Here is a 20,147-nt window from a genome sequence, read left to right as displayed (position 1 = left end):
GCCCTGTCGATGAGAATGGGGGCGTGCTCGGTCCTCATTTTCCTGTAGTCCACAATCATCTCCTTTGTCTTGATCACGTTGAGGGATTGGTTGTTATCCTGGCACCACACTGCCATGTCTCTGACCTCCTCCCTATAGGCTGTCCCATTGTTGTCAGTGATCAGGCCTACCACTGTTGTGTCATCGGCAAACTTAATGATGGTGTTGGAGTGGTGCTTGGCCATGCAGTCATGGGTAAACAGGGAGTACAGTAGGGGGCTGAGCACGCACCCATGAGGGGCACTCGTGTTGAGGATCAACGTGGCATATGTGTTGTTACTTACCCTTACCACCTGGGGGCGGCCGGTCAGGAAGTCCAGGATCCAGTTGCAGAGGGAGGTGTGGGTCTTGGGTTTTTGGGATAATGGTGTTGGTGTGAGCCATGACCAGCCTTTCAAAGCAATGAGTGCTACAAAGCAATGAGTGCAGACATGAGTGCTACGTGTCGCTAGTCATTTAGGCAGGTTACCTTAGTGTTCTTGGGCACAGGCACTATGGTGGTCTGCTTGAAACATGTTGGTATTACAGACTCAGTCAGGGACCGGTTGAAAATGTCAGTGAAGATACTTCCCAGTTGGTCAGCGCATGCTCAGACTACATGTCCTGGTAATCCATCTAGCCTTGCGGCCTGGTGAATGTAGACCTGTTTAAAGGTCTTACTCACATCAGCTACAGAGAGCGTGATCACACAGTTGTCCAGAACGGCTGATGCTCTCATGTATGCTTCAGTGTTGCTTGCCTCGAAGTGAGCATTGAAGTTATTTAGCTCGTCAGGCAGACTCGTGTCAATGGGCAGCTCGTGGCTGTGCTCCCCTTTGTAGTCCGTAATAGTTTGCAAGCCCTGCCACATCCGAAGAGCGTCTGAGCCGGTGTAGTACGATTCAATCTTAGCCCTGTATTGACGCTTTGCCTGTTTGAAAGCGGCAGCTCTACTCTTTAGCTCAGTGCGGATGTTGCCTGTAATCCATGGCTTCTGGTAGGGGTATGTACGTACAGTCACTGTGGAGACGACATCATCAATGCACTTATTGATGAAGCTAGTGACTGATGTGGTGTACTCCTCAATGCCATTGGAAGAATCCCGGAACATATTCCAGTCTGTGCTAGCAAAACAGTCCTGTAGCTTAGCATCTGTGTCATCTGACCACTTCCTTATTGAGCGAGTCACTGGTACTTCTTGCTTTAGTTTTTGCTTGTAAGCAGGAATCTGGAGGATAGAGTCATGGTAAGATTTGCCACATGGAGGGCGAGGGAGAGCTTTGTACGCGTCTCTGTGTGTGGAGGAAAGGTGGTCTAGAGTTTTTTTCCCTCTGATTGTACTTGTAACAAGCTGGTAGAAATGAGGTAAAACAGATTTAAGTTTCCCTTAAATCTTGGAGCGGAATGAATTTGGCTGGCAGGGAGGTGCCTGTATTTGACCATTCTGGGCCTCACGCCATACACACGTGTGCACACACACACACTCACTCTTTCTCTTACACATATATATATATATATACATGCATACACTATCAGGTTTGAAGGTAAGACCTAGGTGTAGACAGTGTCGAAGTAAAACTATTGTTTATCAAATCGAACACGGGCAGGCAAAGGTACAGGACGGCAGGCAGGCTCAGGGTTAGGTCAAGCAGAGGTCGGTAATCAAGAGTAGTGGGGCAAAGGTACTGAACGGCAGACAGTCTCAGGGTCAGGGCAGGCAGAGGTCGGTAATCCAGAGTATTGGGGCAAAGGTACGGGAAAGCAGGCAGGCTCAGGGTCAGGGCAGGCAGAAAGGTCAAAACCGGGAAAACAGGAGCTATAGACAAGACAGGAGCAAGTGGAAAACCGCTGGTAGGTTTGATTAAAAAAACGAATTGGCAACAGACAAACACAACAAAGGTATAAATACACTCTACTCAACAAATTAGATGCAGTCTACAACAGTGCCATCCGTTTTGTCACCAAAGCCCCATATACTACCCACCATTGCAACCTGTACGCTCTCGTTGGCTGGCCCTCGGTTCATACTCATCGCCAAACCCACTGGCTCCAGGTCATCTACAAGTCTCTGCTAGGTAAATCCCCGCCTTATCTCAGATCACTGGTCACCATAGCAGCACCCACCCGTAGCACGCGCTCCAGCAGGTATATCTCACTAGTCACCCCCAAAGCCAATTCCTCCTTTGGCCGCCTTTCCTTCCAGTTCACTGCTGCCAATGACTGGAACGAACTGCAAAAATCACTGAAGCTGGAGACTCATATCTCCCTCACTAGCTTTAAGCACCAGCTGTCAGGGCGGCTCAGATCACTGCACCTGTACATAGCCCATCTGTAATATAGCCCATCCAACTACCTCATCCCCATACTGTATTAATTTATCTTGCTCCTTTGCACCCCAGTATCTCTACTTGCACATTAATCTTCTGCACATCAATCACTCCAGTGTTTAATTGGTGTATTGTAATTACTTTGCCACCATGGCCTATTTATTGCCTTACCTCCCTTATCATACCTCATTTGCACACACTGTATATATACTTTTTTCTACTGTATTATTGACTGTATGTTTGTTTATTCCATGTGTAACTCTGTGTTATTGTGTGTCGAACTGCTTTGCTTTATTCTTGGCCAGGTCGCAGTTGTTAATGAGAACTTGTTCTCAACTAGCCCACCTGGTTAAATGAAATAGTTTTTAAAAACATTTTTTTTTATAAAAGGCAGATTACAAGAATGGGTAAATTTGCACCCTATGTTGACAAAAAGAAATCTCATGAGTTGCGTTTTTGAGTCAGTGCTTAGTCTGTTAGATGAAGTGTGAGTGTGATCTTGTAAACAGGGAGGGAGTAACTTGCAAGGAGGGAGTAACAGGCATGGAGTAACTTGCTAAGCTTATTGTGTGTCTCTACAGTATGTATTGACTATGGGAGATCAATCAAAATTGATTTCACAATTCAAATTAATGGAATGGAAGCAAATCCATATCGCTGTGGTTTCAGAATTATAATTTGATTAATCACCTTCAGTTCAGATATGGTATTTCAATTAACTTAAGTGCAATCTTTATGCATGGATTAGTCGACTCACACATACACTTTAGACACAAACACACACGTGCACATAAACACACACACAATGTTTGGCCTACTACAGGCCATAAGCCATAAAGCAAATTACACATATTATGTTACACAATAAGTTCACTAAGCTACTGACTCTTGCAAAGGCTGAAGGAGAAGAAGAATTAGAAAGAAGAAAGAGGAGATGAGAGGGAAAGAGAGACATGGAGAATGCTGTCCTATCAATACTGATAATTAGGTGTAGTGGTTTAAGGCACTGCATCTCAGTGCTAGAGGTGTCACTACAGACCTTGGTTGGATTCCAGGCTGTATCACAACTGGCCGTGATTGGGAGTCCCATACGGTGGTCCACAATTGGCCCAGCGTCGTCCGGGTTAGGGTTTGGCCGTGGTAGGCCGTCATTGTAAATAAGAATTTGTTCTTAAATGACTTTCTAGTTAAATAAAGGTTAAATAAATAAAACAATTATTTAAAAAAAATGTATTATGTTGCATGACTCGACATACAGGGGTGCACACTCTCCATTGGGAGGTTTTGGAAACCCTACGGGCCAGTCAATCATCCATGTCAGTGGCCAACTTGGGCCAGCGAAACAAAAGTGTAATAATGATTTTTTCAATTGAGGCTATATAATTGATAAAAAAACGAGGGGTTGAGTGGAGCTTAAGGCTGGGACTAAAAACAACAAGATTAACTAACGTAAAATATACTGTGTCCCCAGTGGCAATTTTAACATTTAAATCTTGTTGGGGCAAAAATAAATAAACAAAAGTGGGATGCATGCCAGCAAAGCCACAACACAACACTAAACAATACATTAATTGCACTATAACGTTGACAAACGGTGCCCACAAACTTTTAGAGCCTACATAAAACTGTCCCAACAGCAGTCCCAACATGTTACTACAGGTACACCTGGCTATCAGCGGAGCCTTGTCTGGCAGCGAAACAGTTCATTCAGCCTCATTTACTGCCTTTTAAAAAAACATAGCTGATATGGCTTAATGAGCGAGCTAGGACAAACGTAGTCAATATAACTATTTGTTTAGCACTTTTGAAATGTACAGTGACAGAATTCAGAACATGGGCTGTTCTTACAGTACACCAAGTCAGAACCTTAGGATAAATAAAGGGGGCACATAAGCAGACAATGAAAGCTCTTTAAAAATTTGATGATTACCTTTCTCGAAAACAGGTTGTAGACTACATGTGCACCACCAAGCCAGAACAGTAGGCAAAATGATGCTCCTTCGTGGGCAAATTGGGAACTCAGGTAAAAACAAGGTCAAATCATGAGGATATCATTTATCTTCAGGTTGTAGCCTGAGTTCCCGACTTACAATTCCGAGTTGGATGACCGTTCAAAACGTACTTCCCAGTCAGAGAACTTGTTTTTCGTAATTCCCAGTTGACTTGAACTCACTGAAGTCATGTTTTCGCAGTTCAAGCTAACAGTTGTTTTGAGTGCAGCACAAATCATGCTTCACTGACAGCACGGCCAACGTGGAATGTTTATAATTTTAAACTTGGAAAAGAGACACTTAATCTAAGATTTGGGACCATACAGCCAATCCATTGAATAGCAGGCTAGTGATTGATTTGCAGTACTTGCAGTTAGCCACTGTCACTGATTCCTTCCAAACCACTCATTGTTGAATTTGCGATTTCCAACTTATTGTGTAATGTTTATGTCCAATGGCCGATGAGCACCGACATGTTTTATCTATCCTTTATTTTCATTATTTCTCTTCACATGACAAGGATTAAAAAGTATTTGCCAGTAGATTGTCAACTTGATTCATGATGATGACTGCTAGCTAAGGTTTTGAAAGTCCAATCAAAGCTACTGTAGATATAATTTTATCTGTGGCCAATGACCTTGAGCCTTCTTGGATGGGCACTTTAATGTAAATCTAATGTAAATCTATGGCAGCACCCAAGGGGCATGAATTTTCGAGGTCGACCCTTAGACTTGGCGGTGACATACTGTCCCCATGAGTGACAGAACACTGAGCTAATCATGGCACAACTAGAGAACATTACCAACACCTACGCTCTGTATTTTCCACTGGCTGCCCCACTACCACAGAAAGCACTCAACTAGGCTGAAACACCTGCATTTTGGAGCTGCCTTACTCAAGAAAGCAAAACATATTGTTTACATTGTTTGCAAACTAATATGTGACACATATTAATGCCAAAATATTATGCAAAACAGGTAAGCTACAAGTGTGGGGATCATGCCCTTCCTGCCCTGAATGACAGGTTGCCACTGTGTGTCCGTAAAATGTATATAGGTTCAGAACTTTTGTGAAACAGCACAGTTAAAAATATATGGCAAATATAAATCAAAACTGGATGTTCTTCAGAGATAGATGGGAGGGGTTGAGGAAAGCTGAAGGATGGGATTAAAAACAAACAAAATAAAACCATTGTAAAAAAAGTGTCCGTAAATTGTATATGGTATATGTATAAGCTGGAAGCAGAAGCCTAAGTGTTGTTGTCCATTAGTTTACTCCAATCAGCGGACTAAACTAATGTACTGGGTAACGTCTGCATATCATTGTAAAACAAATAATAGGTCTCAGTCTTGGTTAGGGGAAAATAATAAAGGAATATATATATAAAAGTATACTGTTCCTGTCAAACGTTTGGACACCTACTCATTCCAGGGTTTTTCTTAATTTCAACTATTTTCTACACTGTAAAATAATTGTGAAGACATCAAATTTACAAAATAGCACATACGGAATCATGTAGAAATCAAAAAAGTGTTAGAGATTCTTCAAAGTAGCCATCCTTTGCCTTGATGACAGCTTTGCACACTCTTGGCATTCAGTAGTTACCTGGAATGCATTTCAATAAACAGGTGTGCCTTGTTAAAAGTTAATTTGTGGAATTTCTTTCCTACCTAAAGCGTTTGAGCCAATCAGTTGTGTTGTGACAAGGTAGGGGTGATATACAGAAGATAGCCCTATTTGGTAAAAGACCAAGTCAGCTGGCAAAAACAGCTCAAATAAGCGAAGAGAAACGACAGTCCGTTATTACTTTAAAACCTCTTAAGGATCCACCCCTTTTTTGAAACGTTCGCCTAAAATGACATACCCAAATCTAACTGCCTGTAGCTCAGGACCTGAAGTAAGGATACGCATATTCTTGATACCATTTGAAAGGAAACACTTTGAAGTTTGTGGAAATGTGAAATTAATGTAGGCGAAAATAACAAATTAGATCTTGTAAAAGATAATACAAAGAAAAAAAAAACGCATTTTCGTATTTTTTTTGTACCGTCATCTTTGAAATGCAAGAGAAAAGTCATAATGTATTATTCCAGCCCAGGTGCAATTTAGATGTTGGCCAACAGATGGCAGAAGAGTATATGTGCAAAGTTTAAGACTGATCCAATGAACCATTGCATTTCTGAAGAAATAAAATAGTATCAAGACTGCCCAAATGTGCCGAATTGGAATATTAATAAATGTTAAAATACATAACTGTGCACTCTCCTCAAACAATAGCATGGTATTATTTCACTGTAATAGCTACTGTAAATAGGACAGTGCAATGAGATTAACAATAATTTAAGCTTTCTGCCAATATCAGATATGTCTATGTCCTGGGAAATGTTCTTGTTACTTACAACCTCATGCTAATTGCATTAGCGCACATTAGCTCAACTGTCCCATGGGTGGGACAACGATATGTAGAGATCCTTTAGAGGTTTAAGACATGAAGGTCAGTCAATCCGGAAAATGTCAAGAACTTTGACAGTTTCTTCAAGTGCAGTCACCAAAACCGTCAAGGGCTATGATGAAACTGGCTTTGCTGCAGAGGATAAGTTCCCTAGAGTTACCAGCCTCAGAAATTGCAACCCAAATAAATGCCTCACAGAGATCAAGTTTTTTGTTTTATTTTATTTAAATGTAACCTTTAATTAACTAGGCAAGCCAGTTAAGAACAAATTCTTAATTACAATGATGGCCAACCAGGGAACAGTGGGTTAACTGCCTTGTTCAGGGGCAGAATGACAGATTTTTACCTTGTCAGCTCGGGGATTTGATCCAGCAAACTCTAACCACTAGGCTACCTGCCGCCCTCAAGTAATAGATACATCTCAACATCAACTGTTCAGAGGAGACTGCGTGAATCAAGCCTTCATTGTCGAATTCCTGTGAAGAAACCACTACTGAAGGACACCAATAATAAGAAGAGACTTGCTTGGGCCAAGAAACACAAGCAATAGACATTAGACCGGTGGAAATCTGTCCTTGTCTGATGAGTCCACATTTGATATTTTTGCTTCCAACCGCCACGTCTTTGTGAGACGCAGAGTAGGTGAACGGATGAGCTCCGCATGTGTGTTTCCCACCGTGAAGCATGGAGGAGGAGGTGTGATGGTGTGGGGGAGCTATGCTGCTGACATTGTCTGTGATTTAGAATTCAAGGGTACACCTAACCAGCATGGCTACCATAGCATTCTGCAGCGATACGCCATACCATCTGGTTTACACATAGTGTTTTTCAACAGGACAATGACCCAACACACCGCCAGGTTGTGTAAGGGCTATTTGACCAAGGAGAGTGATGGAGTGCTGCATCAGATGACCTGGCCTCTACAATCACCCGTCCTCAACCCAGTTGAGATGGTTTGGGATGAGTACCCCTTCAAATAGACTTAAAACTTTTGTCTTGCCCATTCACCCTCTGAATTGCACACATACACAATCCACATCTCAACTGTATCAAGGCTTAAAAATCCTTCTTTAACCTGTCACCTCTTCATCTAGACTGACTTTTTGGTCTGGCAGGATCCCAGGACAGATAATAGCGGTCTAGCCTAGGCAGCACCCAATTAAAATCAAATGTCTTTTAATGGCCCAAGATACATTTCCGAGTTAAGCGGTTTATGGTGGTCTGGTAGGTCCAGAGATATAGATAAGGAGATTTGGGGACACACACACAATACAATATGTCCTGTTTATAAGAAATAATAACAATGAAATTTATTGAAAGTGCACTTACACTCACAGTATACTGTATCTCTTAAAGCGTTTCCTGCTTTGAAGTAGCTGTCAATCAAGTCCCCATATCCCTATATGCCCACAGGGCTTATAAATAAATTAATGTGTGTGTGTGTGTGTGTGTGTGTGCCTGTGGTAAGACCGTATGGAAGAAGTCAAAAGCGGTGGCTTGCGACATTTTTTATTTGTTTGTTCACATAAAGTGTGGAGATATCCAAACCTTGTCATATTTGACCAACCGGCTCGATTCGGTCTTTTGTAGCAAACTTTTTTGTTTTTTTACTACATTGGATTAAAGTAGAGGCTCTTAGGCTCAGAGCTAGAAAATGGTATATCATACAATACAGTTGAGGAACAATGGGAAAGTAATTCTGCTTTGAAAGTTGATAAATTTGTAACCTCAATTTTGAGAAAATGGTCCTTGAATGTTTTGGTACCTACTGGAAAGCTCTTCTTGTCTACACCCATTCAGCATCGTTCACACCCTCTTAAGCTTTAGCCCACCCATCTCATTAACCCTTGTGTTGGGTTCATCTTTTTGTTATCCACCAAATCTTTGCGGGTCTGATGGTCCCACAACATTATTGTGTTTTTATAACAATACAGCTATAGCAATTTATGTAAAAATAGTTAATACTTTGATGTTGACATATTAATTACAAGCAATATAAACAGCATACATGGTTAATATTTGCTATTTACCTCTGCTAGATCACATTTATCAATAAAAGCGCTACTTATAATTTTTTAAATAAAATGTTCTAATCAAGACGTGTGGAATAAATCATGTTTATCTTGAACAAATATAAAATAAACAAGGTTTTCATCACTATTGATGTTTATTGCTTTGAACAAATTGGAGGGACAAATTTTACATACAGTATTTTATTGAAATTAGAAATGAGCCCCATTGAACAAAAATGAAGGCTGGTCTACACACCACATGAAGGATAGAGTTTTACTGTGTGTGTGTGTTGCAAATGTATTTCTTGCACGTGAGGCATGTAACATCTGTGTATATCCCCATTCAAGCCGATACCACAACGGCCCTCAAAGAACTTCACTGGACTTTATGCAAACTGGAAACCACATATCCTGAGGCTGCATTTATTGTAGTTGGGGATTTTAACAAAGCAAATTTGAAGAAAAGACTACCCAAAGTTCTATCAACACATTGACTGTAGTACCCGCACTGCTAAACCACTCGACCAATGCTACTCCAACTTCCGGGATGCCTACAAGGCCCTCCCCCGCCCACCTTTCGGCAAATCTGACCACGACTCCATTTTGCTCCTCTCTTCCTATAGGCAGAAACTCAAACAAAAAGTACCCGTGCTAAGGACTACTCAATGCTGTGTATATCCCCCCTCAAGCCGATACCACGACGTCAGTATAGAGACAAAGTGGAGCCGCAATTCAACGGCTCAGACACGAGACGAATGTGGCAGGGTCAACAGACAAGCACGGACTACAAAATGAAAACCAGCCACGTCACGGACACCGATGTCTTGCTTCAGGACAAGCTAAACACCTTATTTGTATGCTTTGAGGATAACACAGTGCCACCGATGCGGCCCGCTACCAAGGAGTGTGGGCTGTCCTTCTCCGTGGCCAACTCACTTCTGTCATCATGAAATCAAATTTTATTGGTCACATACGTGTTTAGCAGATGTTATTGTGGGTGTGGCGAAATGCTTCTGTTTCTAACTCTGACAGTGCAGTAATATCTAACAAGATCACCACATATACCCAATACACACAAATATAAATATATGGACGAGCAACGTCAGAGCGGCATAGACTAAGATAGAATCCAGTATATGCATATGAGCTGTATATGAAGTGCTTTGAGAGACTAGTCAACGATCATATCACCTCTACCTTACCTGCCACCCTAGACCCACTTCAATTTGCTTACCTCCCCAATAGGTCCACAGACGATGCAATTGCCATTGCACTGCACACTGCCCTATCCCATCTGGACAAGAGGAATACCTATGTAAGAATGCTGTTCATTGACTACAGCTCAGCATTCAACACCATAGCACCCTCCAAGCTCATCATTAAGCTCGAGGCCCTGGGTCTGATCCCTGCCCTGTGCAACTGGGTCCTAGACTTCCTTACTGCAGTAGCTAGAAACAGAAGCATTTCGCTACACACACAATAACATCTGCTAAAGACGTGTATGTGACCAATAAAATTTGATTTGACATTGGGCTGCTGGACACGAGAAGGGATAATGAGTGCAATCTAGAAGAGATAGTCGACGTATCAGCAGTGGGCATGTGAAAATGACATGTTTGATTGTTTCAATCGAAGAGGGCTTTTCTCAATCTATGTGAACGCACGGAGCCTGCTGCCGAAATTAGAGGAATTAAAACTCCTTGCTTCTAACACCCGGGCTGCAGTAGTTTCTGTTACATGGCTTGATAGGTCAATTGAAGTCAATTGAGGACAATGAGGTGGAGCTACAAGGTGATAGCATTCATAGAATTGACTGCAACCGAAATGGTGTGTTTTTACTAGGAATGATGTCCATTTTAACCCTTGTTCAGTTCTGAAAATGGATGGACTTGTGGTTGCCTGAGTAGATATGCACTGTAGGAAGGAGTATTCGGAAAGTATTCAGACCCCTTGAGTTTTTCTACAGTTTGTTACGTTACAACCTTATTTTAAATGGATCAAATCAATCTACAAACAGTACCCCATAATGACAAAGCGAAAACAGATGGAGAAATGTTTACAAATGTATTAAAAATAAAACAGAAAAACCTTATTTACATAAGTATTCAGACCCTTTGCAATGAGACTCGAAATTGAGCTCACGTGCATCCTTTTCCATTGATCATCCTTGACATGTTTCTACAACTTAATTGGAGTTTACCTGTGGTAAATTCAATTGATTGGACATGATTTGGAAAGGCACACCTGTCTATTTAAGGTCCCAAAGTTGACAGTGCATATCAGAGCAATGAGGTCGAAGGAGTTGCCCGTAGAGCTCCGAGACAGGATTGTGTTGAGGCACAGATCTGGGGAAGGGTACCAAAAAAGTTCTGCAGCATTGAAGGTCCCCCAAGAACACAGTGGCCTCCATTCCTACATGGAAGACGTTTGGAACCACCAAGACCCTTCTTGGATATGGCCGCCCAGCCAAACTGAGCAATCGGGGGAGAAGGGCCTTGGTCAGGGAGGTGATCAAGAACCTGATGGTCAATCTGAAAGAGCTCCAGAGTTCCTCTGTGGAGATGGGAGAACCTTCCAGAAGGACAACCATCTCAGTAGCACTCCACCAATCAGGCCTTGATGGTAGAGTGGCCAGACAGAAGCAATTCCTCAGTAAAAAGCACATTACAGTCCACGTGGAGTTTGCCAAAAAGGCACCTAAAGGACACTCAGACCATGAGAAACAAGATTCTCTGGTCTGATGACACCAAGATTGAACTCTTTGGCTTGAATGCCAAGCGTCACGTCTGGAGGAAACCTGTCACCATCCCTACGGTGAAGCATGGTGGTGGCAGCATCATGCTGTGGGGATGTTTTTCAGCAGCTGGGACTGGGAGACTAGTTAGGATCGAGGGAAAGATGAACAGAGCAAAGTACAGAGAGAGATCCTTGATGAAAACCTGCTCCAAAGCACTCTGTACTTGCTGATAGGGAATGTATTCTGCTTGGCGATTTTAATACAATTGTGCAGTTACCACCCAAGATGAGTACACTAGTAAATGCCTTGTATAACATTAATCAGTTATTTTGACTTAAACAACTGATTGTTGAGCCAACCAGGGTGTGTATTGAGTGTAAATCAACTTTGGATTTGATTATTGTGTCAGACAAAGAGATGGTTTGTCAGTCATGGGTGTTAAGTATTGGTTAAAACAAAATCAAATTCTACTTGAGCCAGGTAATAACTACATGAAGGTACAGTCTATGAAACAATACTCAAAGGAACGTTTTGTAGATGTACTTGGAAATCTGGGTTAGTCTTATGTAGTAAACCGATGATTGCGATCAAACTTTGTATCTTTTTAAAGAGATGTTACTGTCTGCACTCGACTCCATGGCTCCGATGAAACAAATTCGAATCATACAGAGGTTAGGTAAATGGTTCACTTCCGAGATCTTAGAACTCATAAGGAAAAGAGATCGCTACCTGGCCAAATTCAAATGGACATATCTGCAGCAAGATTATGATGGTTATATTAACTGTAGAAACCAGGCAAAATACAAAATGGATAAGGTCAAATCCCAACATTACATAGACGCTGTTAATAACAATTTACATCAGCCTCAAACTGTGGAAAATACATTGGACATTGGCTCAACTCTCCATAAGGTAAAATCATGTATTATTGGCCTGGATATTGATGTCGTTTTATGCTATGACCAGGCAAAGGTTACTTTAACACATTTTTTACCACTATAGCCTCATCTCTGGTTAAGAAGTTATAGACCTGCTCTGGACACTCTGGCCAGTCTTTCATTAACAACTTTTCCAATAGCTGTAATGCATACAATGGGAGACAGAGAGCTGGTTACAAGCGCACGGCGCAGCAGGTGTTTAACTGTAAAGGACCACAGGAGAAGGCAGGTAGTTGGGTCCAGGGGCAGGCAGAAGGTCATACACAGGTGCTCCAAAAATGTAACAGTACAGGCAGGGAAAAGGCTAATGACGTAGTCCGGGAGATCAGGCAAGAGGTTGATGACAGGAAATCTGATAGGCAGCAAAAGTACAGGCAGGGAATGGGCAAAAAGGCATCGTTAGTGAGGATGGCCAAAAAAAACGACGATACACAGGAGGACTAATACGGGTAGGAAAAACCCAGTGCGCCGAATAGAAATGTGTATCAAAACAAACAATACCTCACAATGATGGGGTGCAAAGAACTGAACTAAATAGAGTGTGTAAATGACATACAGGTGTGTGAACAGGTGATCAGAATTCAGGTGATTGGGATCTGGAGCGTGAGCTGCGTTCAGGGGATCTATGTGTTTGAAGCAGACGTTACAATAGCAAAGGTATCACAAACGATTTCTGTGAGCTGTGCATGGTAACAGAGAACAAAGTTTCCAATCTGCTATGCTTAAGAGCACAAACAAAGCAACTGGGTTGGAACCTTCCTGCAAGATTCATAAAGAATAGTGATTGCGTCACTGCTAAAATGATAATAGAAAGTTTTACAATATGCGTTAATAGTGGTAAATTCCCCAATGATCTCAAAACAGCCAGGGTGGTTCCGCTCTACAAGAACAGCAGTAAAACAAATTTAGGAAACTACTGGCCTGTGTCTGAAGTTGTGGAGAGATTTGTTTTTAATCAAGTTGAGGGATACCTTCTCGAGCACAAACATTTTTTATGAAGTCCAATCTGGCTTTAGAACAGCTCATTCCACTGATACTTGAGTTCGCTACCTTTTTGACCTCATCAGGTAGGTAAGTGAGAATGGGGAACTTTGCAGGTAGGTTCATGTTAGATTTGGATAAAGCCTTTGACACTGTGGACCATGATATTCCCTGAGGAAACTGAAATGCATGGGTCTAAATAATGTAGCAGTGAATTGGTTTAGGTCATATCTGACCAATATCCTGTGTAGTACCGCAGGGATACATTTTAGGGCCTCTCATTTCTTATATAGGTGAATGATATGCCAGATACAGTAAAGTGCAAACTTATGCTATATGCTGATGACTCAGCCTTAGGGAAGGATACAGCTTACATAGAGGAGACCCTGAGTAAAGAATTGCATTCTGTTAGAAATTGGTTGACTGGCAACAAATTGTCGCTTCATTTGGGATAAACTGAATTGATTTTCTTTGGACCAAAACGTAGATTGCTTAGGGCTGACAAGATAAAGGTAAACTGTGCAGGCACGCAAATTGAATCTAAGACAAGTTTAACTTATCTTGGTGTGTCCCTTTCTGATCAATCAATTTTGGGAGACCTGATTGCCATTTTAGAAAGGATTTTAGCAGCAAACAAATTAGCATGAAATAGTTTAATAACATCAAAGTTAATAAATTGTTAGTTGCAATCTTGATTCAGTGTCATATTGATTATGCCTGCTCTGCTTGGTATATTGGGCTATAAAAATGAGAAAAACAGAATGGGGTTCATGCTAAATGTTATCAGGTATATGTTGAATGTCCCCCCTAGGACCCACATAGAGGTACAGGAGTTCCGGGAGGTGGGCTTGTTGCCTTTGGAGTCCAGAGTGGACCAACTTAAACTCCATCATATGTTTGACACCTTAAATGATCGTGTCCCAGGTTATATGAAAAACCACATTGATATGGTCTGTAACCAGCACAGTTACAATGCCAGAGCTAGTGTTATGTCTTGTAAACAGTACAGCGAGGAGCACATTTTTCTATACAGGCATTTGTCATTGGAATAGCCTTCCCTTGGACATAAAGCAAAGAAAAAGTGGAAATAGATTTAAAAGCAAGCAAAGGTTTTAATTGGACAAGGTTGTCTAAGTTAGATAAACCACTCCGCTGCCCCTTGTGACCCCTACTGCTGGTCAGGTGTATTGATCATTTTTTACGGTTGAAATGTGAAATGAATATGGTAGATTTTTTAGCTTAGGGGAAAGTGCAGTGAATAGTACCACTTTCTAGGATGTCAATATAAACTAATGTATTTATGGTTGTTTGTAATTTTGACTGGACTTTTAATCATGATATGTGTTTGTCACACCCTGATCTGTTTCAACTGTCATTGTGCTTGTCTCCACACCCCTCCAGGTGTCGCCCATCTTCCCATTATCTCCTGTGTATATATACCTGTTGTGTATGTATGTATGTGTGTGCGTATATATATATATATATATATATATATATATATATATATATATGATTGTCTTGTCAGGTCTTAACAGCGTGCTTTCCCATCTTCCTTTTGCTCAAGCTTTGTGTCCTAGTTTTCCAGGTTCTGACTATTCTGCCTGCCCTGATCCCGAGCCTGCCTGCCGTCCTGTACCTGCCTGACTCTGACCTGATCACGAACCCCTGCCTGTCCTCGACCTGCCATTTGCCTGCCCCGTGTTTACAATAAATCATCTGAGAACTGTACTATCCGCCTCCTGTGTCTGCATCTGGGTCATATCCTGAGTTGTGATAGTGTTATTGTATTCACCATCGAGGACGACTTTGGAAACAAGCGTTTTAATTAATACTTTTAAGTGATCTCCTCTGGGCCCACATTGCACATTTTGTTGTATATGTCTGTTACCCAAAGAAATTCAATTCAATGTGTGTGCATATGTGCATATGTGTGTGCGTGTGTTTTCAAATCTCCTTATCTATATCTCTGGACCTACCAAACCACCATAAACAGCTCAACTTGGAAATGTATAGTCGGCCATTAAAATACATTTGATTTTTATTAGTGATGCACCGATATGACAGTTTTGGCAGATACCGATATCTGATATTTAACATTTTAGTGGCCTTTAAGCATTCTAGTACAGTTAAATAGTTAACACACACACATGGATGCAGCGGTCTAAAGAGGTGTCACTACAGTCCCTGGTTCGAATACAGGCTTTATCACATCCGGCAGTGATTGGGAGTCCCATTGGGCGGCACACAATTGGCCCAGCGTCGTCCGGGTTTGTCCGGGTTAGGCCGTCATTGTAAATAAGTATTTGTTCTTAACTCACTTGCCTAGTTAAATAAAGGTGACACACACACAGACACACACACCACACTGACCAAAAAGTGATTTTGTTGGCATTTATGTATGTCCCCATTACCAGTGAAACATAATCAAAACCTATTTCTTTCATTTACTTGCTGTGTTGTTTATTTGTCCAGTCGTTTCATTCTCAACCAGGATTTCTCATACTATGGAACGCCGTTTGGGTCATTGCGTGTCAAATAAGCTTGTTGACCAATCAGGACCTGAATATGACTGCACGTCAGATAATAATTTAACGCATTCATACATTTTTTACGTAGTGATTACACATTGATTACACTATCACTCGTATTTTAAATGTCACAACGATTCATTGAAACGTATGCTATGACGCTTGTAAAGTTGTCTCGCACACCTACAGTGCTGGTCATAAAAAAAAGCTAGCTAGCTCATGGATGCAAAAAATGTTCTTCTCCAAAAACATAGCAAAACGACAATCTGTTTCAGTAGCTATAGTTAGCCAGCTAAATATATAGCTAGGTGTCATCATCTAAAATAACCCATTTGATTAATGGTGGCCGGACCCATCTATGTGAAGCTAGCCACAATAAGGTTTAGCCACAATGGTGGACTTTGCTGTTAGCCTTCAAAATAAAAGTATGTCATTGACAATGATGCAAATGAATACAAATAGTAGAATTATGCCATAATTGAATAGCTCATGCTAAACGAGGTTGGAATGTTGTTATATAAAATCAACAAAAGACAATCATTTGTTAATTTGACAAAATGTATTATACTTTAGAATTGCATTTGAGGCATACTTATTTCACTGTACAGCCTTACCTATGGATTGTGGATCAATGACATGGGGTATCAGTCTACTCAGTGACACCCAGAGAACATTAGTGTCGTAGCTCTTATTGCGGGACTCTGAAACAACTGTGAATTGAGCCACATGTATTGTCAATGTATGTGTATTGAACACAAAATTCTTGAGGGAAAACAATACTGTGTGGATGTTTTGGAGTCTGATAACTCTGAGGAGGACGTTGGGAAAAAATATATTGGGTATTGTGTAGACTGATACCCCCTTTCATTGATCCCCAATCCTTAGGTAAAGCTGTACAGTGCAATATGAATGTCAATGCACACAATAGGTTGACTGGGGAGGTGATTTCACACAGTCACAGTCACGCAATAAGAGCTACAACACTAATATTTCCGTAAACTCTTCGCAGTTGTGTTCTGTGGGTGTCACCAAGTAGACTGATACCCCATTTCATTGCTTCACATTCCAACCTTGTTTAACATTATCTAGTCTAAATATGGCATGATTCCACCAATTGTAACCTTCTGCATGACTTTCAAAGAGGTACTTTTATTTTGAAGGCAAACCGCAAATTCCACTATTGTGCCTAATCCTTATTGTGGCTAGGTTCACAACACATAACCCGGCCCGGTCGAGCGTCACTAGCCAGATGAAGCTAGCTGGCTGCTTATAACGTTAGCTTTGGGCAACAGGGTTAAGTAGCTGGCTAGCTATTTATTTTCATGAACTGAAGCTCAATTTCACTAGGCGAACAACGAGTAGCTATCTAGATAATACTTACTCACAAGGATTCCTAAATCATTGCTAACAATAATGAAAATGACTACAGTTTCTACTGGTAATTGTTTTCATGCTGGTTGTATTGGTGATAGCTAGGTACCAAGGTAAAGCTAGCTACCCCAGAAGTTGCGGTCGAACAAATAATGCTTTATTACCAATGCGGTATTGTAAACACATCGTTCGTGGCCGGTGCTTGCTTGTTTGCAGACTTTTCTGTACAGCTTTGACAGTGCTACTGATAGTAGTGGTGGCACTTGGCTTGCACGTGCAAATTCAGAACACACAACATTCTATAATAGAACTGTTATTTGACGTGTCAAATTAAAAGCTTATTTAACGCGTCAAATAGTGTTATTTGACGTGTATCTTTTTTGACACAAAAAGATCCAAACGATGTTCCACAGTATGTCGTGAAGCTAATAGCAGTGACTCTATTACAGTGTAACTCTGGTAGGGCAACATGTGTACCAGTGCTCGACCAGTCGGCGAAAGCCAACATCACCCACGACAGAGAACGGTTGATTGTCAAGGGCAATGAATTGCATTATCTTGGTGTTAATGGATTTCACCTTTGAGTTGTCTCGCTGAATGACTGCTCGACTTGTTGACTGCTCGATCCACACTGCAGACATTGTGGGCTAGGTTAGGAATGCTGTGTTGCACGTGTTGCGCAGAATTTTACGTGGCGTCATTATGTCATGTACCCACGTTTTATAGGTCTGAAACGTTAGCTTTGACTATAGGTATGAAACGTTAGCGCTACCTACTCCTTCTTATCTTTGTCAATCCTCCCTCCATCTCTATCGCTCTACTTCTGTTATCACTCTCTGCCTCCTGCTTCTCCCTTTATTTCTCTTCCTCATCTCTCTGGTAATTGCTGTCCTATTTCTCTGGTTAACCTTCCACTCTGTTAATGTCTGCTTCTCTCTGTCCATCTCTCATTTGCAGGTCCATGGGAAGATTGTAATATGTTTCTCATATCTGACTCCGGGATACTGGTTATTCCAGCACGAGCATGCATTAATGAACACACTTGCATGGACAAACACACAGGACCACACAAATGTGAGCATGAACGAACTAGTGCACTCAAACGCACATACACACACTAACTCATACACACACAAATCAACAGTACATGAGCTACACAAACACCTGTATACAGAATATACAGCTACAAGAATGAAATCTCTTACACACATGCATGTAAGCACACACACCTTTCCTGTCATATGCTTCAAAGATTCCCACTCCTTTCTACTTTTTTCCCAGATCTGCCACCATACTACAATCCCATTTCCAATTGTCTGCACACTCTACACCCCTTCTGACTCCCACCCCTCGTTGAAAAAAATATTGAACATACTGTACATCTAACACTTCCAGCTTGTGCAAATTAACCCCATTCACATATTCATACCTATTTCAGGCAGAATTCACGGTATGTTACCTGTAAAAAAATATTAGGCAATGTTTATGTCCCCCTTTCAAACATTATTTTCCACTTCCTTGCAGGTATACCCCTCTTTTATTGTTTTTGTCTAGATATGAAAGGGGTAATACATACACACACGCACATCTGGCTACCCCAGGAGAAGAGAGCGAGAGAGAGAGAGAGAGAGAGAGAGAGAGAGCGACAGAGAGGAGTCTAATTTCCCTTGTCAGGCTCTGTGACCATGGCTGCATCCCAAATTGCTTAATTTGCTTTGGGAAGGGGGGGCGGAGTGTGTATGTTGGAAGAGGTCAGAGAATTGGCAAGACTATGTGACTGTGTATAATAGCTTGGTACAGGGGTGTGTACAAGTGTGTGCGAAGCACCTGAGTGTGTTTGCTGTATACATGCATGATTGTTTAGTTCAAAGGTATGATAGCATGGTGTGTGTCAGGATGTGTCTGTTTGTCTGAGAGAATACAAACATGTCTGTGTGTGTAAGTGTTTGTCAAATTTTCCATGCAGTGTGTTCACTGAGGGCATGCGTGCATGTTTGTGAAGATGTATTTTTTCCCCAATCTAAAAGACGTGTTATTTGAAACCTCAATTCCAAGTAGTGTGTCATGATCAGTCTTGTTTCTAGGGAAGGAGAATGACTACAGAGACAACAGTAAGGGATAATGAAAACAAGTGAAGATTAAATAGTTGAGCAATCTTACCATCATCACCCGAGCCTGAGCCGACATCTGTGAGAGAGGAAGAAAGAAAGGAGAGAGAGAGGGAGAGAGAGAGAACAAACATTTGTTAATTAAAGACAACTTCTGAGAGGACTTTGCGACAACAGATAAAGCAGGCCTCCTGCTAAACAACATCTTTATTTTGTGTGTGTCTGTCTGTGTATGTGACTTAGCATGTGTGTGTGTGTACAAGTATCTATGTGTGATTTAATGTTTGTGCGTGTATGAATATGTGTCTGTGTGTGTGTGCACTTTGCACGCGGATACATCTGTGTGCATTGGTCACGTAACGATCCGCACAATTCCGACCTCACATCACAAATTTCTATGTGATCATGTTTTATATTTCCCATTGCTCAATAAGCTTGTGTGGTACATCTTTCTGTATTTCCATTTGAATCCTGCTGAATCCTTCTAAAGCTTCCTCCAAGACATCTAGCATACTCTTTTGTTTAGCGATACGCCTCTGAAAGGGATACTGCTCCAGTAGTAAAATGAGCAGCCAGGTCAGTATTAGACATCTATCCATGTATGAGGACATCGGGAGATGACGTGGAAACTAGCCACTAGGGGCAACAGTGAGCACTGTAACCTTCAAGTAGGATTCAGTTTTG

The 20,147-nt window shown here is 41.4% G+C and overlaps 1 protein-coding gene across 1 annotated transcript in view; it reads right to left on the bottom strand.

The window, feature by feature from the left end:
* Window positions 1-20,147, bottom strand: part of LOC115160617 (tomoregulin-2) — a 174,216-nt gene that overhangs the window by 67,015 nt on the left and 87,054 nt on the right. The window contains exon 4 of the mRNA XM_029710819.1: window positions 19,516-19,542. Within this exon, the coding sequence (XP_029566679.1) occupies window positions 19,516-19,542 (27 nt within the window). The remainder of the gene's footprint in view (window positions 1-19,515; window positions 19,543-20,147) is intronic.

This window comes from Salmo trutta, chromosome 24, assembly GCF_901001165.1.
Source record: "Salmo trutta chromosome 24, fSalTru1.1, whole genome shotgun sequence".
NCBI classification, from domain to species: domain Eukaryota; kingdom Metazoa; phylum Chordata; class Actinopteri; order Salmoniformes; family Salmonidae; genus Salmo; species Salmo trutta.
The sequence above is the reverse complement of the archived record's forward strand: the minus strand, read 5'-3'. Positions and strand labels throughout refer to the sequence as shown.